The sequence below is a fragment of the Anser brachyrhynchus genome, assembly GCF_964034855.1.
Source record: "Anser brachyrhynchus genome assembly, chromosome: 9".
NCBI classification, from domain to species: Eukaryota; Metazoa; Chordata; class Aves; order Anseriformes; family Anatidae; genus Anser; species Anser brachyrhynchus.
The window spans coordinates 24,378,219-24,405,871 of NC_137703.1; the positions used below are offsets into that span (position 1 = coordinate 24,378,219).

At 37.5% G+C, this 27,653-nt stretch overlaps 2 protein-coding genes across 17 annotated transcripts in view; one reads left to right on the forward strand and one right to left on the reverse strand.

Moving 5' to 3' along the window:
- The window catches only part of SLC16A14 (solute carrier family 16 member 14), a 52,419-nt gene extending 49,218 nt beyond the window's left edge, over nucleotides 1-3,201 (reverse strand). For all 8 annotated transcript variants that reach the window (XM_080605309.1, XM_080605314.1, XM_080605310.1 and 5 more), the window contains exon 1: nucleotides 3,066-3,201. The gene's annotated coding sequence lies outside the window, so the exon portion shown is untranslated. The remainder of the gene's footprint in view (nucleotides 1-3,065) is intronic.
- Nucleotides 3,136-26,528, forward strand: ZBTB38 (zinc finger and BTB domain containing 38). 9 transcript variants are annotated; one of them, XM_080605273.1, is made up of 3 exons: nucleotides 4,226-4,590; nucleotides 18,680-18,804; nucleotides 20,547-26,528. In XM_080605273.1, the coding sequence occupies exons 2-3, from the start codon at nucleotides 18,778-18,780 to the stop codon at nucleotides 24,123-24,125; spliced, it is 3,606 nt and encodes a 1,201-aa protein (XP_080461399.1). In that variant the 5' UTR covers nucleotides 4,226-4,590; nucleotides 18,680-18,777; the 3' UTR covers nucleotides 24,126-26,528. The 9 variants fall into 9 exon arrangements, with proteins under 9 accessions (XP_080461404.1, XP_080461399.1, XP_080461403.1 ...); XM_080605272.1 differs by lacking the exon at nucleotides 4,226-4,590 and adding an exon at nucleotides 15,375-15,502; XM_080605271.1 differs by lacking the exon at nucleotides 4,226-4,590 and adding an exon at nucleotides 15,609-15,743.
- The last annotated feature ends 1,125 nt before the right edge of the window (nucleotides 26,529-27,653 follow it).

Consider the following 27,653-nt stretch of genomic DNA (forward strand, 5'->3'; position numbering starts at 1 on the left):
CTCCTGCTAGTCTTCTTCCAACCTTATCTCTCTAAGGTTGGTCCTTGGCATAGTTCCCAATCTACCAGACTGCACTCACGTATTTCCTTCTTAAGATAACACAGTGTGGCAATACTTTCAGACAAAAATCAGTACTGTTCATAGACTTTTGCTCCTGCTACCCGAATGATCTATACAGAGGGTTAGGACCCTTCCTCTGAGAAACTGTATACCACAAAGTGGAGGTTGCAATACAAAGTGACATTGGGACTCTTCATTCCTCACCAATTTAGATAAACTATCGTGCAAGGGTAGATTAAATGTTGTTGCTCTAGAGTGGTGATAAATAGAGGAAGAGGAAGCATGTTTACAAGTAGGAAGCTTTAAAGTGGAAAACGTTCACAGCGCAAACAGCCTGTGTGGGATCCAGTGAGGATACTTGAAATAGCCTCACTTTAAGCTGATTGAATAAAGAACTGACACAACCTCATGGCATGAGCTGACATATTCCTAACCCAGCAAAGGCAGGGAATTCTGAAGTCAAGAATCAGGAAAGCCAGTGCCTAGTCTTGGGACTGTAACAGTTTTGGCACAAATAAGGCTGGAGCTTAAATCCAAGCTTCTACCTGAGAAATGTATCTCTACCTTGAGAATATATCTCTACCTTGAACATCAGTCCTACTGTGTGCAACCTGTAAGCAATTTTTTGGGGATTTATTTATGAAGTGACGAAGGGCCTAGAATCTGATTTCTGAACTAAAATTATGTAGAATCTGAAGTAAAATTCTTGCAGATATAAGCCTGGAGAATTATAAGCCTGGAGCACTGAAAATGGCCCATTGAAATAAGAGGTATGCATAAAGATTTGGACAAGGTCACTCCCCTGTTAACTGTGAGATTCCTCTGCTGTGTTCGCTGCTGGCAGGCTTTTGCTATTCCCTAAATCACACAACACAAAATGACTTGTTGTATCCTTAGCAGAAAAGTACTTTTCTGGGAGAATAAGAACACTGACCCCTAGAATGAAGGAACAGATATATTTATTGAGATGCTGCTCTAATCTGTCTTTTGCTGAAAACCATTATCTTTAAGCAAACCTACCACTTAGTTCCCAAATTGTAATGAAATATTCGTAAACCTAACAGACTGCTAAATAAGACCCAAAACTTCACTTCCTGAAATTTACAGGAGCTCTGCCATGGTTTTAAACAGGGTGACAGGCCCAATAGTCTTATTTGACTAAGAGATGAACGTTTAAAAAAACTCAAAATGTTTCCTTACTTAACAATCTTTTTAATTTTAAGCCAACATACACTGGCATGCTCAGCTGACAGACAGCTCTTAACTTAAAAAGCTCAAACCAAAAAATCCAAATAAACGATTACTTAAATCCTAACTTATTTTGTAATCATGTATAGGAATAGCAGTTGTTTTTGTTGGTCTGGTCTCCCTTTCTGCTGGCTGGGTTCCCTTTCTGTGTGACAGATGTGCTATTTATGGAAGGAGATTCTGAATATTTTAAAGCACTGACTGTTAGGATCATCTCCTTCCCAGACGGTAAAATGAGAGAGAATAAAATGCCAAATAATTTCCCAAAGAAAAATATCCGAGTATATATCTATATTAATCATTAAAAAAAGAAAGAAGAGGAAACAAACAAGATTGTCTATTTTTATAAGAAGCTAATTCAAATCCAATATGTACGTATCACAACAATCTTTTGTTGTTGCTGTGCTGTTTTCTTATTTAATCCAATACTTAACAGTAGTTTTCACTATTAAAAAAACAGGCATTTTTTTAGGAAAAAAAAATCATAGGGCACACAGATTCATAAGGAAGAATATGAGAATATGTGCCTGAAAATTTGGCGACTTGCTTTTTCTCAGCTGTATTGGCAGGTCTGATGAAAGATTGTGCCTCTCTGTATGAAATCTGGCCTCACAAGTATCTGTCTATTTCAGCAGCTGGTCAGAAAGCATTTATATTCACTTATACATACAGCAAACAACATTTGCCTAAATAAACCTTTTTTTGTGAAATATTTTCAGAGCTAACTTTAATGTTTGCAGTTCTGGTCAGTGTTGCATATTTGCTTGGGGTATTTGGGGTAGAGAGAAGGAAGCTATGAGAAGTCACTGGAAGTGGGGGTGGGGCACTTTGCTCTATAGACGGGTCTTACAGTTTGTTTTACCTCAAATGATGGTTTAGCCTTCTGGGAAAATAATTCAGGTCATAGTAAATTGTGGCATGGTACTTTCATTCTCCCTTTGGAGACATAGTGACAAGGAAAATAAAAAAAGTTTTGTTTATTAGGCATTTAAAAAAATCCAAAAAGCAGTTTTTATTTTTTTCTCTGCATATTTTTTTCATTATATACTTGAAATGTTTCATTGTATTTTGAAATTTTCCAAAAAATAAGCCCTTTTTAACACTTCTACTTATCTGCAAAAATCTAATTCCCACAATTACACTCGTGTAATCTCTGCAGAGGGTGATACCAATTTAACATATTCAGCAGAACAATGTGCATGTGGCATTAATCTCAGAAGGTAAAAGAAAGATGTTAAGTAGATGATGCAGATTTTATTATTATTATTTCAGCTATGGTTTAATATTTCAAAATCTTTTTTTTTTTTTAAGAAAAAAAAAAAAGACGAGAACACTTTAGTAGCTGCATTGACCTCCATGATGTCAGAATGTCATTGTGCAACCGTAGCTAAGAAAAGCCTCTGAGAAGGAAAAAAAAAAAAAACAACAAAGGAGCTTTGCATCTCCCAATACCATGAGATGTGCATATACTGTATGTAGCATTTTGGAATTCATACTGTGGTACTGAGCTGTTGCTTTCAGTTTGGTTAGACAATCATTGTTTCGTTTTCCTTGCTTTGACAGTGAGTATGCTTGTATGCTGCTTAAGTCTTCTTAGTGCTATCTAGGTCAGTATACTTAGGGTAGCTTTTATGTTTTGTAAATCTGACAGATACCATGCCTGAAGGAGATCAGCACCAATTTTTCTTTTTTTTTATTATATCTGAGGATAGAAGAATATTTTATAATTCATCAGAACTGTATAGCACAGCACCTACCGTTTCTGCATTGCAGATATATTTAGCTCTAACACTGCTTGTGGTTAACAGGGTGTAGCGTAGACACAGACAGCTGATCATGCAGTCAGACCCTGTGCTTGTGTGGTTTGTCAATACTGCTCAGGATTTTGAGGGACTGTAAAAGAGAAAAAGCAGAAAGGAAAGAAAAAAAGAAATGATTTACTTATATGAGCATTAGATCTTTAGTTATGATTTTATTTAATTTTCTTCTTATTTTTTAATTCTAAAACTTAGAAATTAGAAAAGCACAGCAAATGCATCCAGGATTTAATTTGTGCGATACGAAATCTTTCTGCTTCAAGAGGATGTTACCGTAGTCAATCCAGCCTTTCTCCAGTAAGCAAGAAGATTGTTTTCTTTTCCTCGGCAGGCGGACTCAGCCATTGCACAGGCAGATTTTGATAAGAGTTTGAAATGTCTACTACTGTATCGTTGTAGAATTTGGAGTTTGCTAACAGTGTTAGTGACTGGAGCTCATCTTGCATCACCAGTTGATGACAATTTTCTTTGTTCCCTCCCACCCAGTTGAACCAAGACTCTGTAGCTGATACGCAATGTCACTTACAACATTAATCAGATACTGCATTTAAGGTGAGCTGTCCCTTGCCTCCTCCCTTACCAGAGCTGTGCTGCAGTATGTATCTTACTCCTGCAAGCCTAAAATGGCAGGCAGGATTAACGTTGCTTGTGCTGTGTGCATGCTGTGTATTGAATTCATTATACCGTGCCTAGTATCTCAAATGTGAGTATGTTAAATGGTCTGTGTGCCATATCATGCAGTAGTGAAGACTGGCTTGTGCTTCATTACAGGCTTAGATATTTGAGCATCACCTTAAGAATTCTTTTTCATTTGCAATGTGGTGAGCTGTTAGCTTGTCATCACATTCAAACTACATTATTAGCCCTTGGAAAGGATAAAAAAAAAAAAAAAGAAAGAAAAAGAAGGAAACTGTGCTTCCAGATGGTGTCACCCTTTTTCTTCTTGCGTTTACTGTAGTTTAAATAATGTATATTGTATTGTTAATTAATGTGAATATCGAATTAAAGCACTTGAAACTTACATATTTATTATGCAGGTAGGAGGCACGTCGCATCTATTTTTAACTCTTACGCAGTCCACGTTGTGCAATGGGCTTTGGTTGTCGAGTTTATATTTTCAGCTGTGATATCAATAGGCTGATTTTCAGTAAATGTGACAAGTGGCCTTTGCAGTGGTCAGCTTCAAGCTTCGAACACTCTGAGGAGGAGGAAAAAAAAATAAACCCTTGTGTTGCAGTTTCGGAAAACCTTGGATGAGGACATTTTTTTCCCCACTCCTGCTTTCCCTATTGATAAACTCAGTTCTCCTGATCACGGTCTATTCAAGCTGCTTCCCATCTGATTTTTGACAACTGCTTCTAAAAAAATTATCAAGAAGACCAAGAATAGAATTTATCTCCATCGCTTTACATAAAAATGGCTGGGTGCATTGCCATGCTAACACTGCACTAAGTGATACACGCAGGTAGGTTGAGATTTGCATGTTTTACTGATTTCTTGGTCAGTGTTGCAAGTACATGAAATGGGCTTTAGAATGTAGCTTTCAGATTAAAAAAAACAGTACTAAATTGATAATGAAAACTGCAGTGTTAAATTGTTGGCTTCACATACTGGCATGACAATTGTTTTTATCTGCTTTTAAAAAAATCTATTGTGAAAGTAGAACAATCATGCCTGTTAAAATAATCATATGTACTAAGGGCGTGGCAACGCTTCTGCAACAAAAGAATTTTTGAAAACCCTATTGATTCAATTATATTTTAAAGCTGACTATTACCATTACTGAGCTTGCAATTACAATGCAAAAATAAAAATTAAGGTAGATAAGAAAAATGAAAAATATTTAAATTGTCGTAAGCGGTTTTCTGTGTTTTGTGCGAAATCTTAAATAAAGATTAGTATGCTTCATACTTAGATTTTCAGTATTGGCTACAAACATACACCTGCAGTATTTCTTTTTATTTTAACGTAGAAGGACTTTAAAGAGAGAGATTGATATAGATGGCCCTGTCAGCTTAAACTGAGTATCAGCTCACTGAAGTGTGTTTTACTTCACACAAAAATAAGGTTATGAAATAAAAAGCTTAACAGCCTTAGGTACAAAAACCTGAATCTGAGCATTAAGAATAAAAATAATTATGAGTACTGTACTACTTACACCAACTTTTGTAATATATTTGTTTCAGATTAATACTGGGCCAGAACCAGTTTCCTTGGCAACCAAATCCTTTTAAAAGGTGCAATAGTAGAGATGTAATATGAAGTTATTCTCTTTAATAGCAATACCACAGTGCAAATGGAAATTTTACAGTTAAGTTTCTGTTCAGTTCTAAATGAGAATCTCATCTCATTTTGTGTTTCCATGCGGCTGTCATTTATTAAATTATGCCATGTTTATAAAGCTGTACACAAGAAAAACTACTTTATTCCTGTTTTGCATTGGTTGTTTCCAGAAACGTACTCCCGTTTCTTTTTTTTTTTTTTAATTTAGCTTAGTCTTACATGTAGGTCAAGGTTTGTACTGCATGTATATAAAGTGATAGTTTCATTATCACAAGTATAAAAGTATCACTGAAACACTTAGTAGCTGAGAAACGTAGAGAATCAGAAGTAAGTTTAAACCTTCTTTCACCTTTGCTTAATTCAGCCACGGTAATGCTAATAAACCTTTCTTTAAATAGTGGACCTATTCTGAAGTTCAACTGAAGAGCTGCTTAACCATACTGGAAAAGAACTTGTGTAGGATCTTAAGTAAGACTTTATAAAATAAGCTCACTTGCAGCCTACGGTGATATGCAGACCTCACAGATTTTGCAAAAATTAAGTACTATAATTCCTTATTTCTATTTTTAGCTGATATTTTTAACAATATCAGTAAATCAGAAATCTTATGTGTGCCGCAGTTAACAGATGTTACTGAATGTCTCCACTGTGCTTATAACGTGGTGTATCTCCTTGTGAATCCCCTTTGTACGTGACTTGAGAAATTCTCACTACTGCAATGAGACTTTTGCAGCAGGGTAGCCATTTTCCTTTCATGTCCTTGACTTTAAAATGACTAAGTGTATTTTGTTTGGATGAGGACCCAGCACTGAAAATTAATACAAAGGAGGTATTTAGATGTACAGCCAATTATATCAATAATAGCCTTGAGAGTTTCAGTACTATCAAACTAATTCTCATTTATTTCTAAATATACCACTTCAGTACACTCCAAACAAACAGAGTATAACTGCTCAGGAATATGACTGTTGTCATTTGTCTTGATAGGCCAGTGCTTAATAATGATAATAAAAACCATCTGATTCATAATTATGAGATTAGCTTGACGTGGTGCAGTATTTCTGTGTTCCACCTAAAGAAACTGAGCTGAAAACATAATAAACAGCATCTCTCAAGTGACGTATTAAAGTTTGCATGTTTTTTTGTAATTTGATTTATCTCCAGTAGCTTCCTTCTGGTGTTTTTTTTTTTTTAGTCTGAAATGTTATATGGTATGCGCCATTACATGTAGTTATCAAAATTGCATTTTTGTTTATTTCGTGTGGTTATTTTTAAAGGATGTTGCTGAGCTAATGCTATGCAGAGGCAATCTATTTATTGCCATTGATATTTATTTTTAGAGGAGATGGGGCACTTTGAGTTAAACTGTTTTTATTATGGCTTTGTGTTCAAATATATCCACTCAAGGCATTTAAAGCAAGTGCAGCTCTGTTATATGAGCACGCTTCACTACAGTTGTTTTAAATCCATTTGCAAATATGCTCTTTTATTAGGGGATGCAAGTCCTCTTGTGATTAATATGACTGGACTCAAGTGCTTTCATGATTCTGGAAAAACTCATTGGCAGCCTGTGGACAGTAATTTCTTCTAGCAAAAGAAACTGATTTATTTACTAAGGAGGATTCCAGTAATTTGCAAGATGATTCCAGTTTGACTGTTCTATGTGGCTTGCTGTATATATTGTAATGGCAGTTAAATCCACCTAATGCAATTTCAGAACGTTATAGCCAGAGGTGCCATACGAACTCTGGTGTAAACTCCATCCATGTTATTCTTTTTGGCTACAGGGGATAACTGGGGCACATAGAGACAGGTGCAGTTTTTCACACCTCAAGCACAGTCTGTCAGATGTTATTTGGGGGGGGTGGGGTGGGGCTGGGGGTTCAGTACAGTTTTATCCTGGAAGCGTAATTGCTAATACTCAGCCCTCCTCTTTATAATCGAAATGTGTTTCATCCATGCTAATTCCATTCCTGCCTAATGGAAAATCTACACAAAACTTGAGTAAAAATGAAATCAAACTAAAAATCATTCATTTAAGCATTATCCTACTGCTTTTCAATGACACTTTTGATTCAGGTTACTTCTGGCTCTAAACTTCATTTTGATTTGAAGCTGCAGCAGCGTGAAACTATGTTCAGATCATATTTGTGAGACTAACACAGAAACTCTGGTAGTAATGGACAGGTAACAAGCCTTTGGGGGCATCTAATGTCTCTGTTGTATTTTATCACGGGAATTGTTTCATTGCGTTTTAAAAGGGCTTCATTTTGTCTAGTATTACATTTGAATTCCAGTGTTGTCAAATTTGAAAATTCTTTAGCTTTGATAAGCTCCTTTACTTCTGGATTCCTGGATGTTTAAGATTCCCATTCACCATAATATTTGACAGTCATTTGTCAATGTAGATGTGCTTAGGACATTATTGGTGTTTGGAATAATGACTTAATGCAAATCTCCTTCCTGGTCTTTGTTACAGGCATATGTGTAAGCTATAGAATATTTACTAAAATCAAGATACAGTAAAGATGTACTCAGACAAAAACAAAACAAAAGCTTATCTCTTTACATTTTAAAGCCAAAGTAATGGATCCTGTAGTTCCTGCATACTGCTGTTTATAAAAGTATAGTGGTATATTTGCAAATGGAAGATGTATCTATGATTAATTGCTGGAATAAAAAAAGGCTATCAGCTCAGTCATAATTCCTTATCTGTAAGATTTTGCAGTTGCTGTATGAAACAATTTGATTCTGTTTAGGATCTCTGGAACAAAGCCATGTTCTGAATAATTTTTAAACTATTATATGAAAATGTTATTAGGGTGTTTGATGTACAGTAACATAAAATCAGGATGTTTAACAATGATGAGTCATTTGAGCAGAGAGATACAGGAAGTGTATTCCAGAGAACAAGAGCTGCCTAGAAAAGACTTGTGATGATATCTGTAATAAAAGAGGCCAAGAGAAAAGTGGCAGAATAGAAAGAGGAGAAAGAAAAAGCCCTCTGAAAGACTGCAAAAATGCAGGGAGGCTTTTAAGATAAAGAATAACTTGTAATTGATTTTGACAGTTTATTTGGAGTCAAGGGATTTGACTAGTAAAGATGATTGTTTCTCCCCATACTATAATTTGTTTTCTAAACTGGCAAACTGTGATAGCTAATCCTAAAAAACACTTGCTTTCCACTGACTTCAACTTGCGAAACTCAGGAACAGACTGACTGAGAAAGCTGTAAAGCCTCCATTATCTGAGGTCTTATTAGGTAGAAGTGTTAGGAATGATTTGGATATAGTTGAGATGGGGGAAGGGAAGTAGAGCCAAGGATTGTTTTTAGTCTAATTTTTCCAGTGATCCCAATAAAATAAATGGTTTTAAACTTGAAACCATGCTTAGATTTCTGTTTAGGACATATGAAACAGCATCCAGTTTACAATACACAGGTTAAAACGCAATAAAACAACGCAGGCAGACGCAGTATTTCTAATAGTCTGGTTAGCAGTCCTGTTTTATTGCTGGTGTGTTGCAAGCACCCAGATGTGGATTTAGAGTCCCACAGCATTCCACTAAAAATTTAGATGAATTACACAATGTAGTTGGAAATTGGTACTTGACTAATAATTTAGTCATTACATTTGGATTTTCCCCTTTGCAGGCTGACACACAGTAGCCACAGAGTTCACAAAATTACTGAGATTATTTTGCAGAACATAGCTGTCAATACCACTTCTAAAAGGTGCTAACAGAAGAACAACCTGATTTTAGTCGGGTACGTTTATGGGGTGATCATAGCAAGCTGAAATCTCTTTAAAACTCACACAGAAAAACAGCTTAAGTATTGAATACTTTAAAACCATGTCGTTGCATGACTTCTTTTCGGTTGAAGATCTACGTTTTTTAGGAATCATTTCAGAGATTGTTATCGCTATGGTACTGCATCGCTCTATTCAGTTATCAGTATTGTTGGATTTTTCCATTCTCCTGCTGCACTTTTGCTGCCATAGAAGTTAGTGAAATAAAATCAGACAAAAAAGATGTTTCTAACAGGTTGTTACAGCCTCCAATGATCTGTACAAACCAAACGTATTGGCAGGCCAGGAAACCTCCTGAGCTTGCCAGAAAGTTAACTCTGGCAATGGATCTGAGCCACTAATGTTCATTACCAGTCTGTGCCATATGACAAAGGTAGAGGAACTCTCCCAGTGCCAACAACCATTTCTGATATAGTTGTAGGTGGGTCAGCTAGAAATGGCTAATCTCTACCCTTATATATGACTGTAATCAGGGGTAGTAAAAAAAGCTACCAAATTGTGAGGTACAAATAGCACTTTGTAAATTCAAGGATAAATAACCAGAATATTTCAAAATAGGAGTTTTGCATGACATTTTCAAATTGCAGCAGTTTACTTTCTACTTACTGTGAATATACAATAATCATCTTGGTTAAAATAAACATGTCTGGTAGTTGTGATTTAGATTTGAGATATGTAGGTATTGAATGAAATAATCCATGAAACCCTGATTAATTCATTAATTTTGAATGTGGTCTTTTGCATCACAGAGTATAATTTGCATTACAGCAAGGGAATTGTTTCATTGATTTCAGTGGCACTATTCGCATAAATTTCAGTGGGAAACAGTCTGTTGGATCATAGTCATTAATGCCGTGAAATCTTAAAGTAGAAATACATAATTAAGGGTACCAGGCAAAATGTAAGATAAGAAACTGAATTTAAAAGAAAAAAAAAAAAGCAAAACCATCTGGAATTCCTATAATATCTTAAAATGTTTCTTAATGTTTTCTTAAATGTTTTCTTAAAATGTTAAGTTTACTTTTAATACACAATGTTGTATGACAGAAAACGATAACGGATAATCAGAGATGATATGATGGAATTGGAAGTTTAATAAAATATTAAAATTAGATAAGTTCAAGTTACCTGGACTTGCAGAAGCAATATACTGGAAAATCGAAGTTATACCTATTTTAAGTAAATTACCATAGAATTCTTGCTTGGTATATTTTAGGTAGAATACTGGGCTATAACCTGTTTCCTTGGCAACCACATAGGAATAAAAGGTACATAAGCAAAGCTGCAGATGTGTGCCAGTGAATGCTTATTAAGCAGCCCAATGCATTTACATACCATGTGCTCATAATAATGCATGCATTTTCAAAATCACCATATAAAAAGATTTCTGTGCGTGGCCCAATGTGCATTCTTAATACTCAAAGGTTTTAACCTAAAAAACTCATGTTTTCAGTGGAAATCTCTTGTGATTTTAAATTGAGCTTTAAATGGGACTTGAAATTGACATACTGGGTTTGGTCTGCAAATCGAAACCTTTCTCTGAGATTCTGAATACTTAATAGAACTCCTTTATGACAACAGAGCATGAAAATGAAGGTTTCTGTTGCCTTTCAGAAATGCTCAGCCATTGTAAATTTGAATCTTGCACCAGCATTTGGATGCAAGTATGATTATTCTGTTTAACACGATGACAAACTAAAGCCACTTAAAACAACAACAAAACCTAGTGTTGTTTGTAGCACTCTCATTCTATCCAACATATCCAGGCAAAGAGATGTGAACACGTGTTGCCTTCTAACAGTCAACAACAGAAAGAGAAGGGGGGAAAAGAGAAAAATCTGTAGAAGTCAGAAAGGCAATTGTTCATGGGCTTTCAGAATAAGATTTGGACGTAGCATTTAGGCAGTACTCATACTTTCTGTGCAAGTGTTTGTATCGTACTGTTTTGTTTTATATTCCCGGACTTAAAAAGTTCAGATACGTAAAATCCGTTTTGACAAATTTGTTTACTGACTTCAGCAAGTTTATGTACACAGTATTTTTGGCCTTTCTTCTCAAAGTATTCATTTGCATATAAAATGAAAACTGTACAACCCTTTGGCTTAATTGTTACCCCCAAGATGGTACGTCTGAGAAGTCCAAAATGCTAATAATTAAAAAGACAGTAAAAATGTGGATCTGCAAATTCAGAGCTTAAATTAAGTTGTTGTAATCAATAGCCTAAATAAAACCCTCTTCAAATCAATTAAAACATTCCCATTCAATTTTTTTGTAGTATGCATTACGAGAGGTGTCTTCATACGTAACACAGCGCTGAGATTTAGCACATAAAGATTATCCTGAAAATGTTAAACATTTCTATAACACTCAATGGTCAAGTAAACCAGAATCCAGTATAATTCCAGATAGTTTGAACACTATCACATGAATCTTTTCATGGTCTTGAACCATAAACCGTGTTGTTATACAGCATCAAGCACTACAATACTATTAAGCCTTTCGAGTCAGTAAGAGTTCAGGGAATTATTAGGGAGATGCAAGTTGACTGATTGTTGTTGTTGTTTTTTCTTGATGTTCCCCATCTGAACTGAGCTCACTGTCAGGCTAGGATTTGTACCTGAGGTAATTCACATTAGTGGCTGAGCACGCAGCACAAACCAGAGCTAGAGCCATCAAGATTTTCTTCTCACTGCCACAGTCCTCCCCCATAGCTTGCACAGAGGCCCTGCTCTAGCTTTTAGGTTGGAAGCATACAGCAGAAGAGGAGGAGTAAGGCTTGGGTCAGCACAGAATGAGGTCTAAGAATATTTAAGAACATACAGCCAAAGTTACTCTCTGTGTCAAGCCAGTTGCCAAAATTAATTGCCACACTTACGCAATGATTCAGAGTAATAGCTATCACTTATGCATTGCTTTTGGCATGCTAAATTTTAGCAGTATAAATGCCATAAATAAATAAATAAATAAATAAGGAACATTGGCAATCAGTGGTGACTAGTTAACAGCTTTAAGACCTATTCTAGTTTTAAAACTGGCTATCGAGCAGGCCACCAAAGCAGGGGTGTTACCAGGGGAAAGGATTTAGCTCTGTTTTCAGCCTAGCAGGATTTGCTGCATCAGCTGTATGTAGTGAAGGGCAACAATGGCTCTATCTGCCTGGTCCCCAGCACACCTGACTGAGAATAATAGTGGCCCCCCGAGCACACAATTTGCCTGCTGCTCTTATGTATGTTGATTCAGATATTCAAAGGCTGTTTCCTCTGAAAATTTGAAAATAAGAGGCTGGTTGCACTACTTTTATTTTGTCTTTCTGATAACCGAATGGGCAACAGAGTACAACATAGTAATTGTCCAAAATGAACAGAACTTAAAGGTTTAATTTGCTAATTTTGTTGACAACGGTCAACAATAGAAAAATGGAAAACACTGTCTGTAAACATAGCTTCATGATTGCAATTGATCTATGCTTGCTAAGGACTGTGTTCTGTCCCAGAAGTGTGGGAGGCTAGAAAGTAGCTTGTCAGCAGCATAGAAAAAAAAAAGAAGACTTAAATGGAAATAATGTTGAGATTGTTCAGAGATAGCAAGATGTAAAGTCAGCTGATTCTTAGTAGCAATAAAGCATAAGCTTTTCTATTTTGTGCTAAAGAAGAATTTGGATTTATGTCAGGTATTGCATTTGCTTCCTTTTCTTCTTTAGACTGGTGGAGAGACAATCTTAGTTATACCTTCAAAAATTGTTTGTATGCATTTAGTGTTAATGGGACTTAGATTACACCATAACTAAAATGAATATTGAAGCCAATATACCTTAGGGAACGACTTGTTCTTTCTTTGGTGCATATGCGCAGCTTGAGAATCAAATGAGTTCTGCCAGGCTTGTCCCTGTCCTGGTCAGACTTTGAGCAGCAAGCAGCTGCCACGGGCCTCCATAAATGGGCTCCTTCCCCTGTCTAACTCCACTCAAAGCTGTGGAAGAGAAGAAGGGTTATGCAAAGCCACTCTTTCCCTTGCTCATGTAACAGAAAGTGGAGTGGAGCCACTTTGGGCTGCCTGAGTGAAGTGTTGGGCTGCCTGATGGGTGAAGAGCTTTGTTTTCCTTCTCAGCAGCATCACTAGTCGCCTTGGCCTCAGCTGTGAGAGCAAAGGCAGTCCATCCAAGCGTCCTCGATAGGCTGGTCTGCTCAAGGCATTGAGAATGAAACCAGTCAAGTCCTGTCCAAAATCCTGTCACTCATGAGGAATTTGCAAGAGATGGTAATGCTATATATGTTGTTTCCTGCTGTTGTTTAAGAACTGAAACTGCTTGGCTAGAGAGGAATATTGGAACTTTTTTTTTTTCCTGGGCAGCCTGAAATACTCTTAAGGAAAAAATACCACGTGCCATGATTTGCAGAAGTGAGATTATCAGACTTCAGCAAAGCATTCACACAGCACACTCCAACAGCCTTGGGATTGTTTATTCATTTTAAAGAATTTTGCTGGCAATTTTCTCTATACCTTGTAATTAATTATACCATGTAAGAAGCAATCCATTTTTTTTGCATCTAAACGTTTTTACATGAAGCATTATAAGGGGAAGGTAAAGTCTTGGGTGCAGTCAAGATGGCCTCATAAAGAATTTCTTACTCCGAAGTGTGTTTAATATATAAGGAGCTGATGTGACTGTGAATTCCAAGTAGCTCAAACCTATTTGTGGCAATTAGCACCTTCAATTACAGTGCTGGCCACAGAAAAAGTGATTCTTTGTATAGTTGATGAGCTAAAATTGCCCTAAGAAAACACACTATTAATTAAAACAAACACACAAAAAACCCCAAACAAGTCAGTTCTTCAACTCTATTATATTATCTATAGATATTAAGACTGCCAGGACATCAAAGGGTCAAGAACAAATAAAATAATGTCTCTAAATTGAGGATATCTGCTATACAAATGACAGTTGTACCTCTGATTTTAAAAACAATACAAATAAAGCAATATTAATGAAGATTTAGTGGGAATTCAAAACCTATTCTTCCTTAAATTTGATTCACTTAATCTAAAATGATACTTGTATTTATTATTGCTCAGTAATGCATGGTTATTTCTTTCTTTTAATGTATTACAACAGGTTTAATTTAATCCATATTACTGTATTCCTACTGACAAAACATTTGTCATGAATACTTCTTATGGCTCTTGTCAGAAATCTTCATTAATACATATTAATAGATATATATGCCTAAAACAATACAAAGCAACAGTACATACGCAATAGACAAAGGCCAAGATTAAAGTAACCTTCATGCAAGTACGAAAATCTGCTTCTCACATCTGTTCTCCACCTGACTCAAAACCCTTTCTTTTTTCCTTAGCTTCATGATTCCGAGTACCTGGGAAAGAGTCAGAGGGAGTAATATGTGCAGGAAAGCTGTACCAAATATATTGGGGTATATAGCTAAAGCAAATCAAACTACTTCCTTCTTTATTTAGGTTTACATTTGTTAGTGCTTCTGAAGCACTAGTAGTGTTGTTGCACTTGTTTCCTGAGGTAATAAATAATTTAAAATAAGAGAAATTAGAGAATGACTGCTCAAAATATGCATCTCCTTGATACTTTATTAATTTATATTGGTTAAAAACAAGATAATTAGATAAGGAAAGAAGGTAAATGCAAATGTACTTCAAGATCTGAAAGTAACTTATTTCAGATATAGTTACTTAAAGGAAATACCTCATCTCTCTCCTTTTTAGTGAAGAGTTGCAGAAGTTACTGTACTGAGTTCCATTTCTCCACAGATGCTTTCTCTTTCCTCATGTGAGAAAGGCTTTGAAGGAGAGTAAGGCAAATAAATTCCTTTGTTAGGCTTAAAAGGAACACTAAATGTTGCGGACCAAACGGCACTGATGATTACAGAAACAGGGCTCGGATATAGGGAATCGCTGGATTTCTTCACCGCTTTAAATATGCAGTGCTTCCCTACAAACAACTTGCCTAATGCTCTGAACGCCACAGGCGGCCGCGTAAATTAAGCACAAAACACTCGCTGTGAAACCAACCCGCGGAAACCAGCGCGGCGCCGGCAGCAGCCCGTGCTCCCCCAGCCCCGGGCACGGCCGGCCGCCGAGGATTAGCGCCGCAAAATGGCGCCGGCACCCTCCCGCCCGCCATCGGCGGCCCCGCGCCGCCAGGAAGCCGGCACCTGTCCCGTCAGCCCGCCGCCCGCCCCGCCGCCCTCGCCTTCCTCGCTGCCGAGGGAGACCCCGCAGACGCGGTTTTAATCGCCTTGTAGCTCAGAAACAGTGAGTTGTGCTGCATTCGAGCGTCAGACTGCTTAAGCGTTTGTGCTGGTGCTAGGAAAAATCATGTTGGAGGTTAATGTGCGTCGCTTCCTCGGCTCGAGGCTTGGCTGAGCCCCGAGCACAGGGCACACTATTACCCATAAACAGGAAGCGTCTCCGCGTTATCTGCCGCTGAGGGGTTGCCAATGTTTGCTGCCTTCAGAGGCTCTGCTCCGAGACAGGCCGATGTACTGACGCTAAGGTGCTGCGCCGGGAGCTTGTACTGCGTGTAATTCGTACGGGGTCGGACGGCGGTGGCGTTTGAGCTCCCGGAGGAGCAGATCACCTTCGCACAGGGGCAGCAGCCTCCCTTGCCTGCCTTCGGTCGTTACAGGGGACGGGGCTTGTGCGGGCGTCCAGCTCCACCGTGTGGGCAGCGGCGGCACCGGGCCGCGGGGCGAGCCCTGGCGGCCGCGGCGGGCGGGGGGCTGCGGCCCCGGGGGTCCCCCCGGTCTGGGGAAAGGAGCGAGGCTGGGTAAAGGCTGCCCCGAGGGCTGCGGAGGTCTTAAAGGCTGCTTTCGTGCGATGAGCTCGTGGGGCCGAGCTGGGAAGTGAGGGAATGCCAATAGTAAAAGTGTGCTTGGGCTGTTTTGCCACCCTCTAGCTGTCTGAATTACAAGTTAGAGGAAGCGGTGTGAAAAAAATGATTTAAAGTCCATAATGCCTACGAAGCTGTAACAAATAGAAGAGCGAAATTTTGTATCAATAGGTAAGGATGCGAGAACCAAGAGTCTGAACTAGAAAACATGTCAGTGTGCTTGTAGAAGTAGTGCATTGCTACATAGAGCGTAGCACTAAGCTGCAAGCCATTGCAAGCTGTTAAATATAATTAGACGTCATTAAAATTTCCCTGTATACCAGAGGCTGTAGGCAGGAGGCAGGCTGAAGGCCACCTGGTCCATGCAGCCTGGTGTTGCCAACCTGCCCAGGTGGACCTGGAGGAGTGAGGCCCTATGAAGCTGAGTGACTGCCATACAAGTGGTACCAGGAAGTATTAGCACCTTCTTTAAAATCCCAGTGGAAATGTTCGGAATTAAAAAAAAAAAAAAAAAAAAAGAAAGTTGGTAAACTGTAATAACAGTTTTTCAGACTCTTGTTGGTTTTTATTTTGCCTGGGTACAGGCAACTGGCCCTAATGGTATTTTGTTGGTGCCATTATCTTCTCTTTTAAATTTAGGGCACTGAAGTCTCCTCTTGGGTAACATGGTGCACTTGCTTGGCAATAGATTTCAAAGTTTAGCAAGAGTTAAAAATAATATTCCTAGATTGGAACTGTTCTTTGGTAGGATTTTTTTTGAAATTTGTTATATTTGGTATTTGTAGGCCAGAAAGACTCTTGTGATCTTTATTCACTTCAAAATAATATTGATATAAAAATCAGCAGTGGCATCTTGCCTCTGCAGTGTCCATGTGGAGTTGACTGATCTAGTTCTTATAATTAGCAGTATCAGCTATGAGGCATGGCTAGTCAAATTTGTATTTGGATGCACCAGTCTGTGATCTTTCTGTTAAATATGAAAATAACATTAGAAGGTATGTTGTTCTGCAGTGGTATTCTGTGGATGTCAGAAAAGGTAATGTTATAATTACCTTTTATAATAATGAAGATGGATATCTTTTCTGATGAATTCTATGTTTCTTGGTTACAGCAGACAACTCCTGGAAACTAAAATGCTGGTTTTGTTCTTGCCATACCAACTTGAAATGAAATGTAAACTATTCCTAAAATAATCCATTTGTGTGTGTGCTAGGTAGGACATTCTGTTTTTACAGCATTTCAGGTACATTTCTGACAAATGAAGGAAGCAAGACAGGTAAAATAAAAGCCAGTAGAGAAAATCATTACACACATGAATAAATGGACTATTTTGGGAATGCATAGTTTGAAACAGAAACAAAAAGTGTTGGATCTAAAAATTAATTTGCTGTGGAATTTTTCTGTATAACTTTACAATAGCAGATGGTTTAGCACACAGGAAAAAAAAAGTACATGTCCAAAAAGCAAATGATAGTTTCTGCTGCTTGTACACGAGGAATTTAGCTCAATGTTTTACTCAGCATACCACCATGTCCATGGTTCACAGGCTACAAAAAGTGGCAATCTATTTACACTCAAGTAGAAATAGAAAAGATTCTCTTCTCAAGAGCGTAAACTTTGAAATAGGTAGTTGAATAGTAAGACTTCTACTAAAAACACTTGGGTAATACATTGTAGACTTTGCATATAAATCCCTCTTAGTATGAAACTCTGATATATTTAGCAAACTGTATGTCAGATGATGCATCTTTGAACTAAAACCAGCTGTCTCCTATAAAGAAACAGAAAAAAAACAGGCAAGTTCCTTTGGGGGTAATTCACTGGGAAGTAGAGCTGACATCATTTATTTCCTATACTCAGAAAATAACTCTATCAATAGCTCCCATTGTGAAATGTTTTTGATGTCTGACAGTTGGTTTCTAGTACAACATCACATGAGCAAGTTAGATGTAATCTCAGACATTGTCAATGAGAAAAAAGAATCAATTATGTGATAGTGGCCGCTTGCTTGAAGAAGTGTTCTTGTCAGTATTCTTTCTGTCTAGGACTTGATATGATAGAAACAATATAAAATTATTTACGTCTTTTCAGATACCAAACCAAAGAAAATAACTGTACTCAATTACTGTGAATTTCATATTATCACTCCAAATGATTAAATATTTCTTAAGTCAAATAAATGTAATGAACAAACTATGATTTTATAATTTAAAGGCACAAAACAATGCATCTAGATTTACAGCTATGAGTGACCAGATAATCAAAATAATACACATCTACATTTCTATTGCACCTGTACTGATGAATTCACTTCCTTCTGTCCGTGGTATATATAAGCATCAGAGATATTCTTTAAAAATCACTGTTTTGATTTTTCTGAATTTTGTGCATTGACAATTCTCAGTCAGTAAATGTATTAGCAGTTTGGGCCATTTGCATGGATAATAACCTCCCTGACAGAAACAGTGGCTACACTGTAAGGTACAAATCTTACTTCCAAGCTTCATCCGAAATATATCAAATTATATTTTGTACAAGTACCTTGTTTGCCTTAACAGTAAGATTGTTATTCTTTTTTTTTTTCATGATTTGATTTACAGTGAAATAGGTTTTGTGATACACTGTCCAAAGTGCAACTAGATCAGCTAGAGCAAGTGTCTGTGTCCCTTACTACTTTGTGATAAAGACCCTGTTTTCAATGAAGGACTACTTTCAAATAGCTTGGGTGAGCGAACCAGTGTGTTCTCAGTTGGCATTGCTGTTTGCTTCGTGAATATGAGTCGAAACCTTATTTCACCCTTTGGATCTGACCCATCTTAAAAATAAGTTAGCATTTTAAATGTAAACTTTCTGGCAGTAAGGGCCATAATAATTTTTAAGCTTGGCATTTCCATTTGGAAGAGTAACTGGAATGTTAAGAAGGTATTCCCGTCTTACTGGAGCACTACAGCATGGGGCTGTTTTAACCCGTATTGCAAAATACCTGCAGTTGGTCATTCTTTAAGGTGCATTTTGATTACACAAATTGGAAGAAAAGGGTCTTATAATTAAATATGTAGATTTTTTACTGTAGTGTTTGGTGAGTGTCAGTAGGACAACTGTTTCTTGATGACCTGGTCAGCAGTAGTTGAAAACATAACTTGGAGTTTGGGGGAAAACAAAAAACAAACCAAAACAACCCCTATCATTTGATGCGTGAATGAAACAAAAAATAATCTGGTTTAGCCAGAGATTTTTTTCCATATACATGATGTTAAATCCATCTGTTGCTTTCATCAGTCTGTTTTTCATTCATATTTTGCATCTTCTATTTCAGTCAGTAAACCACTGCATAGTCATACTGTACAGTCTGGATAATCTAAACATTTTTTTGGTCAACACTGAACCTCATTATTTTATATATATATTATATATTGGCAATTACTTAACAGTATTTGCTATTGCAATGAAATCTTATTATTTGATAGAAATTAAGAACAAACACTATTACACTATAAAGTGAACACTATAAATCTATTAACTAAGGAAAAAATGTTCTATTACTTGTTTTACTCCCTGAATTTATAATTTCAGGGTTTTAACTATTTATCTAAGAAAATTTAATCACTATTAAAAAAAAAAAGTATGTAAACAATGTTACATGTACTCCACTATCATTTACAAAACTTTGTTGCTTTTGCACTCAGTTGTTTATAAAGCCTTATCCTGTAGCTGAAATTTTATTTCATGGGAATCTCTGATCCCTGTTTTAAATACCGATTTAATAAGCTGATCAAATGCGGTTGTGTTCTAACATGACTGTTTGACAAGCAGCCCCAGAAAAGAAAGTCCTTGGTATCCACAGAACCACAGCGATTCAACTTTCCTTCCCCATAACGCCTGCCAAATACCTTGGTCACGTGCTGAGGGAATTACCTCGAAGGTTCAGTGAGTCATTAGTGTGAAGTTGAGCAGATGCACCCAGTGGCACAAACAAAAGCTGGTGGCCGTGGTCCCCAGTGGTAGGCACTGTGTGGATGATGGAGTAGTGCAGGCGCAGGGAAGATCTCTGCCTCCCACCAATGAGCTGCAGGTGCTATATCTGTAGGATCTATAGAGACTTGTACATTGAGACAGTAGCACAGCCCAAACGAAATGGGGAACAATATGCGACTGATGGTGATAATGCATCTAAGATTGCAGTGTCAAGACAACTGGGAGAAAATAATTTCTACCTGGTTATCACTGTATATAAATCACCCCTGCTGTCCTGAGAAGCCAGGTTACCTTCAGTGGTGTTGGCATGAATGAACCTAAGTGACTTCAACCTGAAATGCTATGACAACATTTTACTCGTTCTCAACATTTTAAAAGTTAATACATTTAAAAACAATTATAAAAAAATACATAACTATAAACTTGATATGTAATTGAAATGAATCAAAATTGCCTCAAAATATATTTACACTGTTCTTTTTTTCCTTGTAGATGACAGTCATGTCCCATTCAAAGGATCTCAAGGACGACTTCCACAGTGACACTGTACTTTCTATTTTAAACGAACAGCGCATTAGGGGTATTTTATGTGATGTCACCATCATTGTGGAAGACACCAAATTTAAAGCCCATAGTAATGTGCTGGCAGCTTCAAGCCTTTACTTTAAAAACATTTTTTGGAGTCGTACTATCTGTATTTCAGGTCATGTACTGGAGCTAGATGATCTCAAAGCTGAAGTGTTTACAGAAATACTGAACTACATCTACAGTTCCACAGTGGTTGTTAAGAGGCAGGAGACTGTAACAGACCTTGCAGCTGCAGGGAAAAAATTGGGAATATCATTTCTCGAAGATCTTACAGATGTTAATTTTTCAAGCTCCCCGTGCCCCTATGCATACTGTATCAATGAGAAAGGGACTGTTAAAGAGGAAAAACATGAAAAGAGACACGAAGAATCTGCTGTGACAAATGGACCACGAATTACAAATGCATTCTCAATTTTTGAAACTGAAAACAGTTTGTTTTCTCCACTTGATTTGAGGGCAAGCTTTAAAAAAGTATCTGAGACAATACAAACACCCAACGTCAGCCTTGACAGACGTGACGCTTGCAAAGATGCCGAGCCAGCCAGTACACTGGCAGAGCACTCCTACGCAGTTTCTTCGGGGGGAGATACTTTTCAAGGAACACCGTGTTTTGAACAGGACAGCAGCCCTTCATACAAAACGGTTGAAGACCACTATGAAAACCACCAAGCAACACCACTCGTTCAGCCAGTAAAACAAGCATGCAGTACTCCTAAGGCCGCTTTCAAGTCCCAGGGGACTGGTTTGGCTGTAGCAAAAGCACCGGCCTCTACAGTGACCAACACAGAAACCCCACGTGAAGCAGTTAATGATCAGAGAATTATTTCCTTTCCAAAACCTCAGAATAAAGCAGGAGATTTCCATTTGCCCAGAGAAGAGGAAAACAAATCTGCTAATGTCTCTGGATCTGCGGCAACTGTTGTTCCACCTGCTTACAACTGTAACTGCTGCGCGAAATCATTCAGTGACAGGGCATTACTAAGTACTCATCTTCAGCTCCACTCAGAGCATCAGGAAACTTTCGTATGCAAATACTGCAGCAAGCAATTTGCAAATCTAAATATACTGGAAAGTCATGAACAAGTCTGTATGAGATCAAGTAGCTTATCTGTTCACAATGGAAATGAACAAAATTTTTCAGATAACTATACTGCCACGGATGGAAGGAATGGAAGTTCATATGCAAACGCAGAGCCTCTATTGTCTGAAAACAGCATCACTGATTATTCTAATGCAAACTGCACTTTACCAGAAACAGATCATTTGGTTAAAGTTGTTGATGGGCAGATATTATATACTTGTATAGTTTGCAAACGTAGTTATGTAACATTGTCAAGCCTTCGAAGACATGCAAATGTGCATTCCTGGAGAAGAACATACCCTTGTCACTACTGCAACAAAGTATTTGCATTAGCTGAGTATCGCACCAGACACGAGATCTGGCACACCGGAGAAAGACGCTATCAGTGCATTTTCTGCCTGGAGACTTTTATGACTTACTATATTCTAAAAAATCATCAGAAATCGTTCCATGCAATTGACCATCGCCTCTCAGTAAACAAGAAGACAGCCAATGGAGGCTTAAAACCAAGCATGTATCCATACAAACTTTATCGTCTTCTACCTATGAAATGCAGGCGACTACCTTATAAGTCCTTCCGAAATTCTGCATATGAAAATGTTCAAACAAGTAGCCAAGCTAATGAAACTGCTTCTAGTAACTGCTTCATTCAGAATTCTCTTAGCTCTGAGCTACCATCACTGAATTTTCAAAGTAATATACTAACAAACAACAGAACTCTTGCCCTGGACACCTCTTCATGTAATGATGCAGCATCTTCCACAAATACTCAGAATTCTTCCTCTTGGGGAGTAGGTATCTTAAATTCTGACCTGCAAAGAGACTTTTTCACAGCTGACAAAAGAGTTCCCACTGCCGCGAATGACTCTAGTTCTCATGAGTATGATTCCTCAATTGTGTCTTTAACTAACGTGAATGAAAATTCAACCTCTGTAATAAGTTACAGCAGTTCTGCACCCTCTGTTATAATGCACAGTAGCAGAGTTTCATCGGTAATAATGCACAGTAAAACAGTCACTTCTGTAGAAAACAGTAAGACAGAATCATCTAGTAATCTACCTAGTCAGTCTGTAAGTGATGACAGTAAATATGGGTCAGAAAATTATGGAAAATGCATTACCAAACCAAAAACTATTAAGGAGAAAAAGAAAACACTGCAGTGCACCAGAGCAGAAGCAACTGAGGATACGCAGCACGTCCAAGGATCTGGAGGTTCATCTAGCAAAACCACTAATACTGTTCAAGAATCGAGTAAAACTGAAACTTACATTGCAAAGCCTGCCTTACCTGGAACATCTGCTGACAGCAATGTTGCTCCTCTTTGCCAAATAACAGTAAAAATTGGTAACGAGGCCATTGTAAAAAGGCATATATTGGGATCTAAGCTGTTTTGTAAAAGGGGCCGCAAATCTAAACACGAGTCCAAACAGGACAATCTAATTGAGGAATCAGAAATGGAGATAAAGGAAGGAAGCCCATCTAGGCTCTATAGCTCAGAGTGCCTGGAGCTGACAGAAATGTGTGATGATGTAAGTGATCAGGACTCCAGTGATAAGCCCTGGAGACCGTACTACAATTACAAACCAAAAAAGAAATCTAAACAGCTAAGAAAAATGAAGAAGACCAAATGGAGGAAAAAGCATGGAAACAGAAACACCGTTATGGAAAGTCACAGTACATGCAGTCGAGAGTATGCACTCAGGAATGCTCCTGAAGAAAAGGCTGTCAGTCAAGAAGAGAACACAGAAATGCCCAGTCTTCACTGTGAGCTCTGTGAAAGAGATAAATCTTCCACCACAGAAATTCAAGACCACGTACACTGGCATGTAGCTACTTCAAAGCCTTACATTTGTGAATTATGCCAAAAACAATTTCAAAGTCCATCCACCTTAAAAATGCATATGAGGTGTCACACTGGGGAAAAGCCCTACACCTGCAAAACCTGTGGGAAATGTTTTTCAGTTCCTGGAAATCTACAGAAACATGAACGTATTCACTTAGGTGTCAAAGACTTTGTCTGCCAATACTGTAATAAGGCATTTACTTTAAATGAAACGCTCAAAATACACGAAAGAATTCATACAGGAGAAAAACGCTACCACTGTCAGTTCTGCTTACAGAGTTTCCTGTACCTTTCTACCAAAAGGAACCACGAGCAACGGCATGTGCGTGAGCATAATGGAAAAGGATACGCTTGCTTTCAGTGCCCCAAAATTTGCAAGACGGCGGCTGCCCTGGGAATGCACCAGAAGAAACATCTATTCAAAAGTCCAGGTCCACAAGATAGAAAAGAACAGTTTTGCAGTGGAAGTGCTCAGCTGTTGGAAAATCAACATTTTCTTGGCCCAGAAGGAAGCGAAGTGAAAAATATACAAAATGTAACTCCAGAAGTAATACTCTGAGTGGCAGTTGTGCGAAAGAGAAGAAAAATGCAAAATTATATATATCGGAGAAAATGCAGATGCATTGAATGGGAAAACTCCACTCTAATTAGTATCATTTACTAAGATCGTGTCTTCATTTAAACATATGTTGGTATATGCAAAAGGAGGAAAAAATATAATACTGAAAAGAATAACTAGTCTTTGCAATAATACAAACTTAATGTGAAAGACCCAAAATACTTTTACCACAATAGACTTCTGTACATTGTACATACAGAGAGAAAGAAGAAAAAATTATGACCAACCAACCCCCTTCTAGTTACTGTTACAAGAAACTAGCCAATGAACTATTTTACAGTGCGGAATCATTCTGGGCAAAATAAATATGTAGGTTCAAAGTATATTCTATAGAAGGAATTTTTGCTGCAGAAACCATGTATTGCAATTGTTTAAACAAAAATTAATGTGTTTATAAAAGAAAATGTGACTTAGTGTATTCTGAAGTGAAGGTAGGAAATGTTTCTTGAATTTGGGTATGCCGAAGTACAGTTGAGTTCTGGAGTGCTTTTCTGTAACTCAACATTTACCAAACATATGCAGAAGCATAAACCTCTTTTCCTTTCCAGATTGTTTTGTAGTTAACCCTAATAAGCATTAAGTCTCTGAGAGCTTGTACGGAAAGTATTCCAGGTGTATGATATCTCTGAGACATGTAATAAAGATTCAGTGGAATGCATAATAGCCGGTCTTCCAAATGGCAAAAGTTCCAAAAGATTCAGCTGTCAGTGGCCTGGTAGAGCTTTTCAGTTGCATCTGTCTAAAGAAAATTGTTCTTCTGAAACAGCCTAGATTAAGGAACTCGTGAATATAAATTTCCACCTGCTGGTGAGTCTGCAACTCCTGTCTTTTAGAAATACTATTCTTCTCAGCAGAAGAAGATTTAGAAGAAGATTTAGCGTCTTCCTCTACATCTTGGAATAATGTCTGGGCAACAAATGACAGAGCAACTCCCAATAAGTCGTTTGATTTGGGGAGGAATAGGTAAACGCTCAGATTCCTGCTTCCACATATATCCCTGAGGCAGTTCCTATATATAAATGGAGATTGGGACAGTTTGTGGGGTTCCTTGTCATCCCCATGCCTTAAATGCAACATCTAACTTCATACATCCCTTCTCAGTGATCCCAGTAAAGATCCCTGCATCTTGCCCCAGGCAAGCTTTGTCACTGTGTTCCTTGTCCCAGCACAGTGGGCCCAGAGCAGAGAGGTGCCTGCGTCAGGTTGATGGAGGAAGAAGTGTTAGAAGAAGTGTTTCTGCCTCCCTCATCCTGCCATCCCGAAAGGTTATGGTGAGCCTTCCAGCTTCTTGTTTTGCATTCACCAAGAATCAGAAGGGTAGGCTTCCAGAAGACGTCACCAAAATAAATCTTACAATTAATACTATTTTGTGAAAATGTGATTAATTTTAACTGAGATTAAGAGGTTTTAAAAAAGTTAACGAGGGTATATGTCTACACGTTGCATATTATATGATAGGGCTCTTTTGTAAGGTATCTGCATTTCCAATTAGTCATGTACATTCATCTTTACAAAGTGTTAAAAACTTAAACCAGGACAAAGGTTAGTGAATTTCAACTTAATTCTGTGTGCAAATATGGTATACGATTTGTTTACTTTGTTTTCTTGAATATTCTAAAAGAAACTATAGCTTGGGTACGATAAAATTACAATTGAAATGATACTACAGTATTGATTGAAGTAATAATATAGTCCACTTATTTATTCTGTCATTGGTGAATGCTGTGAACCCTTTGAGAACTGTTTGGTTTCATGGCAGCTTTGGTTCCATTTAAATAAGGATAACAGAAGAATAAACACAGGAAAGTACAATGATGTTTCAAAGAAAGTACACGAAGATATTTTCTAAGTGGACTTGTATGATGATAATTATAGACCAAAGCAAATAAGGTAGAATATTTATACATATAAAGATAATTTTACAAATATTTTATATAACTGTATAGTTCATAAGAAAAATATTGATAGCTTGTGTTAGGTCTGGGGGGGGTTTGTATATTTTGATAAAAACACAATGACTTTGTAACTCTGTATATTCTCTACAATTTATAGCAAAGCAGTTTTAAGATGGCAATGTCATGTTTATAGTTCAGTTGTGGCACTTTTACTACAAGTAACACGTTGCAGTAATGAGTCTAGTATTAATGACCAAATTAAAATTAAAATAAGTGTAAGAGAAGGTAAATACTGTACTTTGTCAAAGACTGTAATTTGCTGCATCTGTGTTTTTGTTTAGAAGAAAATATTAAATGCAGATGTTAAGGATTGATAAAGAGTCAAATTTTATTTTTAGAAAGAGTGATTATAACTGTTTTTGCTTGATTAAAATAACCTCTTCCTATTTTTTTGCTAGTCTCTCCATTTTTTAAGTTATGTTATGTATTTCTGGATCATATGGATTATGTATCTGCTAATGCACATTTCATTATAAGATTAAGCAACACAGTTCCCAATTGTTCCCTTCATTAAGGTCAAAACGGTTAATTGAGAACATGCCAGAGGTCAAGGGAAGTGATAGTATCTCCTGGCATCATACCATTAAGGGTGAACACAGTGCTAAGGTGAAGATAATCAACTTGCTGTGTATCTTAAAGGATTGGGAGATGGGTCAACTGTGTTTAAGACTTTGCAACACCTTAAATCCTTTCTCATGAGGACCAGAAATGTAAAAAGTCTTATTTAAATTCTGACAGTAACCTTGCAGTATAGATTGTGTATTTTACACACTGTTCTTCAAATATTGTGGGACTACTGCCAAGATAGAGAGTTCAGAACGGAAATACCTGATTGCATAACGAAATACAAAGGTATATACAAAATAGAATGCATATTCAAAGTACTTCCCCCTTCAGCTAGGTGTCACTGGTCTGTAACTTGCATTAAAAGTTAAATTTAAGCTAAGTTATGCAGGGCATTTTGGGATGGTCCTCAGCAGAGATGCATAACTAACCAAAAGTATATAGAAGTTTGCTACATATAATATATATTTCTCCCTCCTATTTCAAAAGCTAATTAGAAAGTTCTTCTGATGAAGGTGACATTAAAGTAAACAGTAAACTCCAACTGTCATCGTAAATTTTGAGAGAGTTATGGAAAAGTTAGTTTTACATGGTCTAATTTTAAAAATGCTGCAACACAGTGTAACTGTACCTCTGCGTTCGCAGGTCAAGAGAGGTTTCAGAGCAAAACTCTTGCTCTGACAGGGTTGCCTGCAGTTCCCCAGCCACGGGTTGGACAAGGCAGCCAATCTACTGGAAACCAACTGTAGGTAACCAAATCCCTCAATTTGTACTATAGGGAAAGCTCTCACTTCTGGCAGGTAAAAGTCACCTTATGCAAATGCATGTCTTTGTGCAGGTCTGTGTTTTGCATGGATACAAATTCACCCATTACTGGTGTAGCGAAGCAGCTTATTACCCACCAGCCCATCCTGCCACCTCTAAAGATGTCTCTTTTCCCAACCATGAT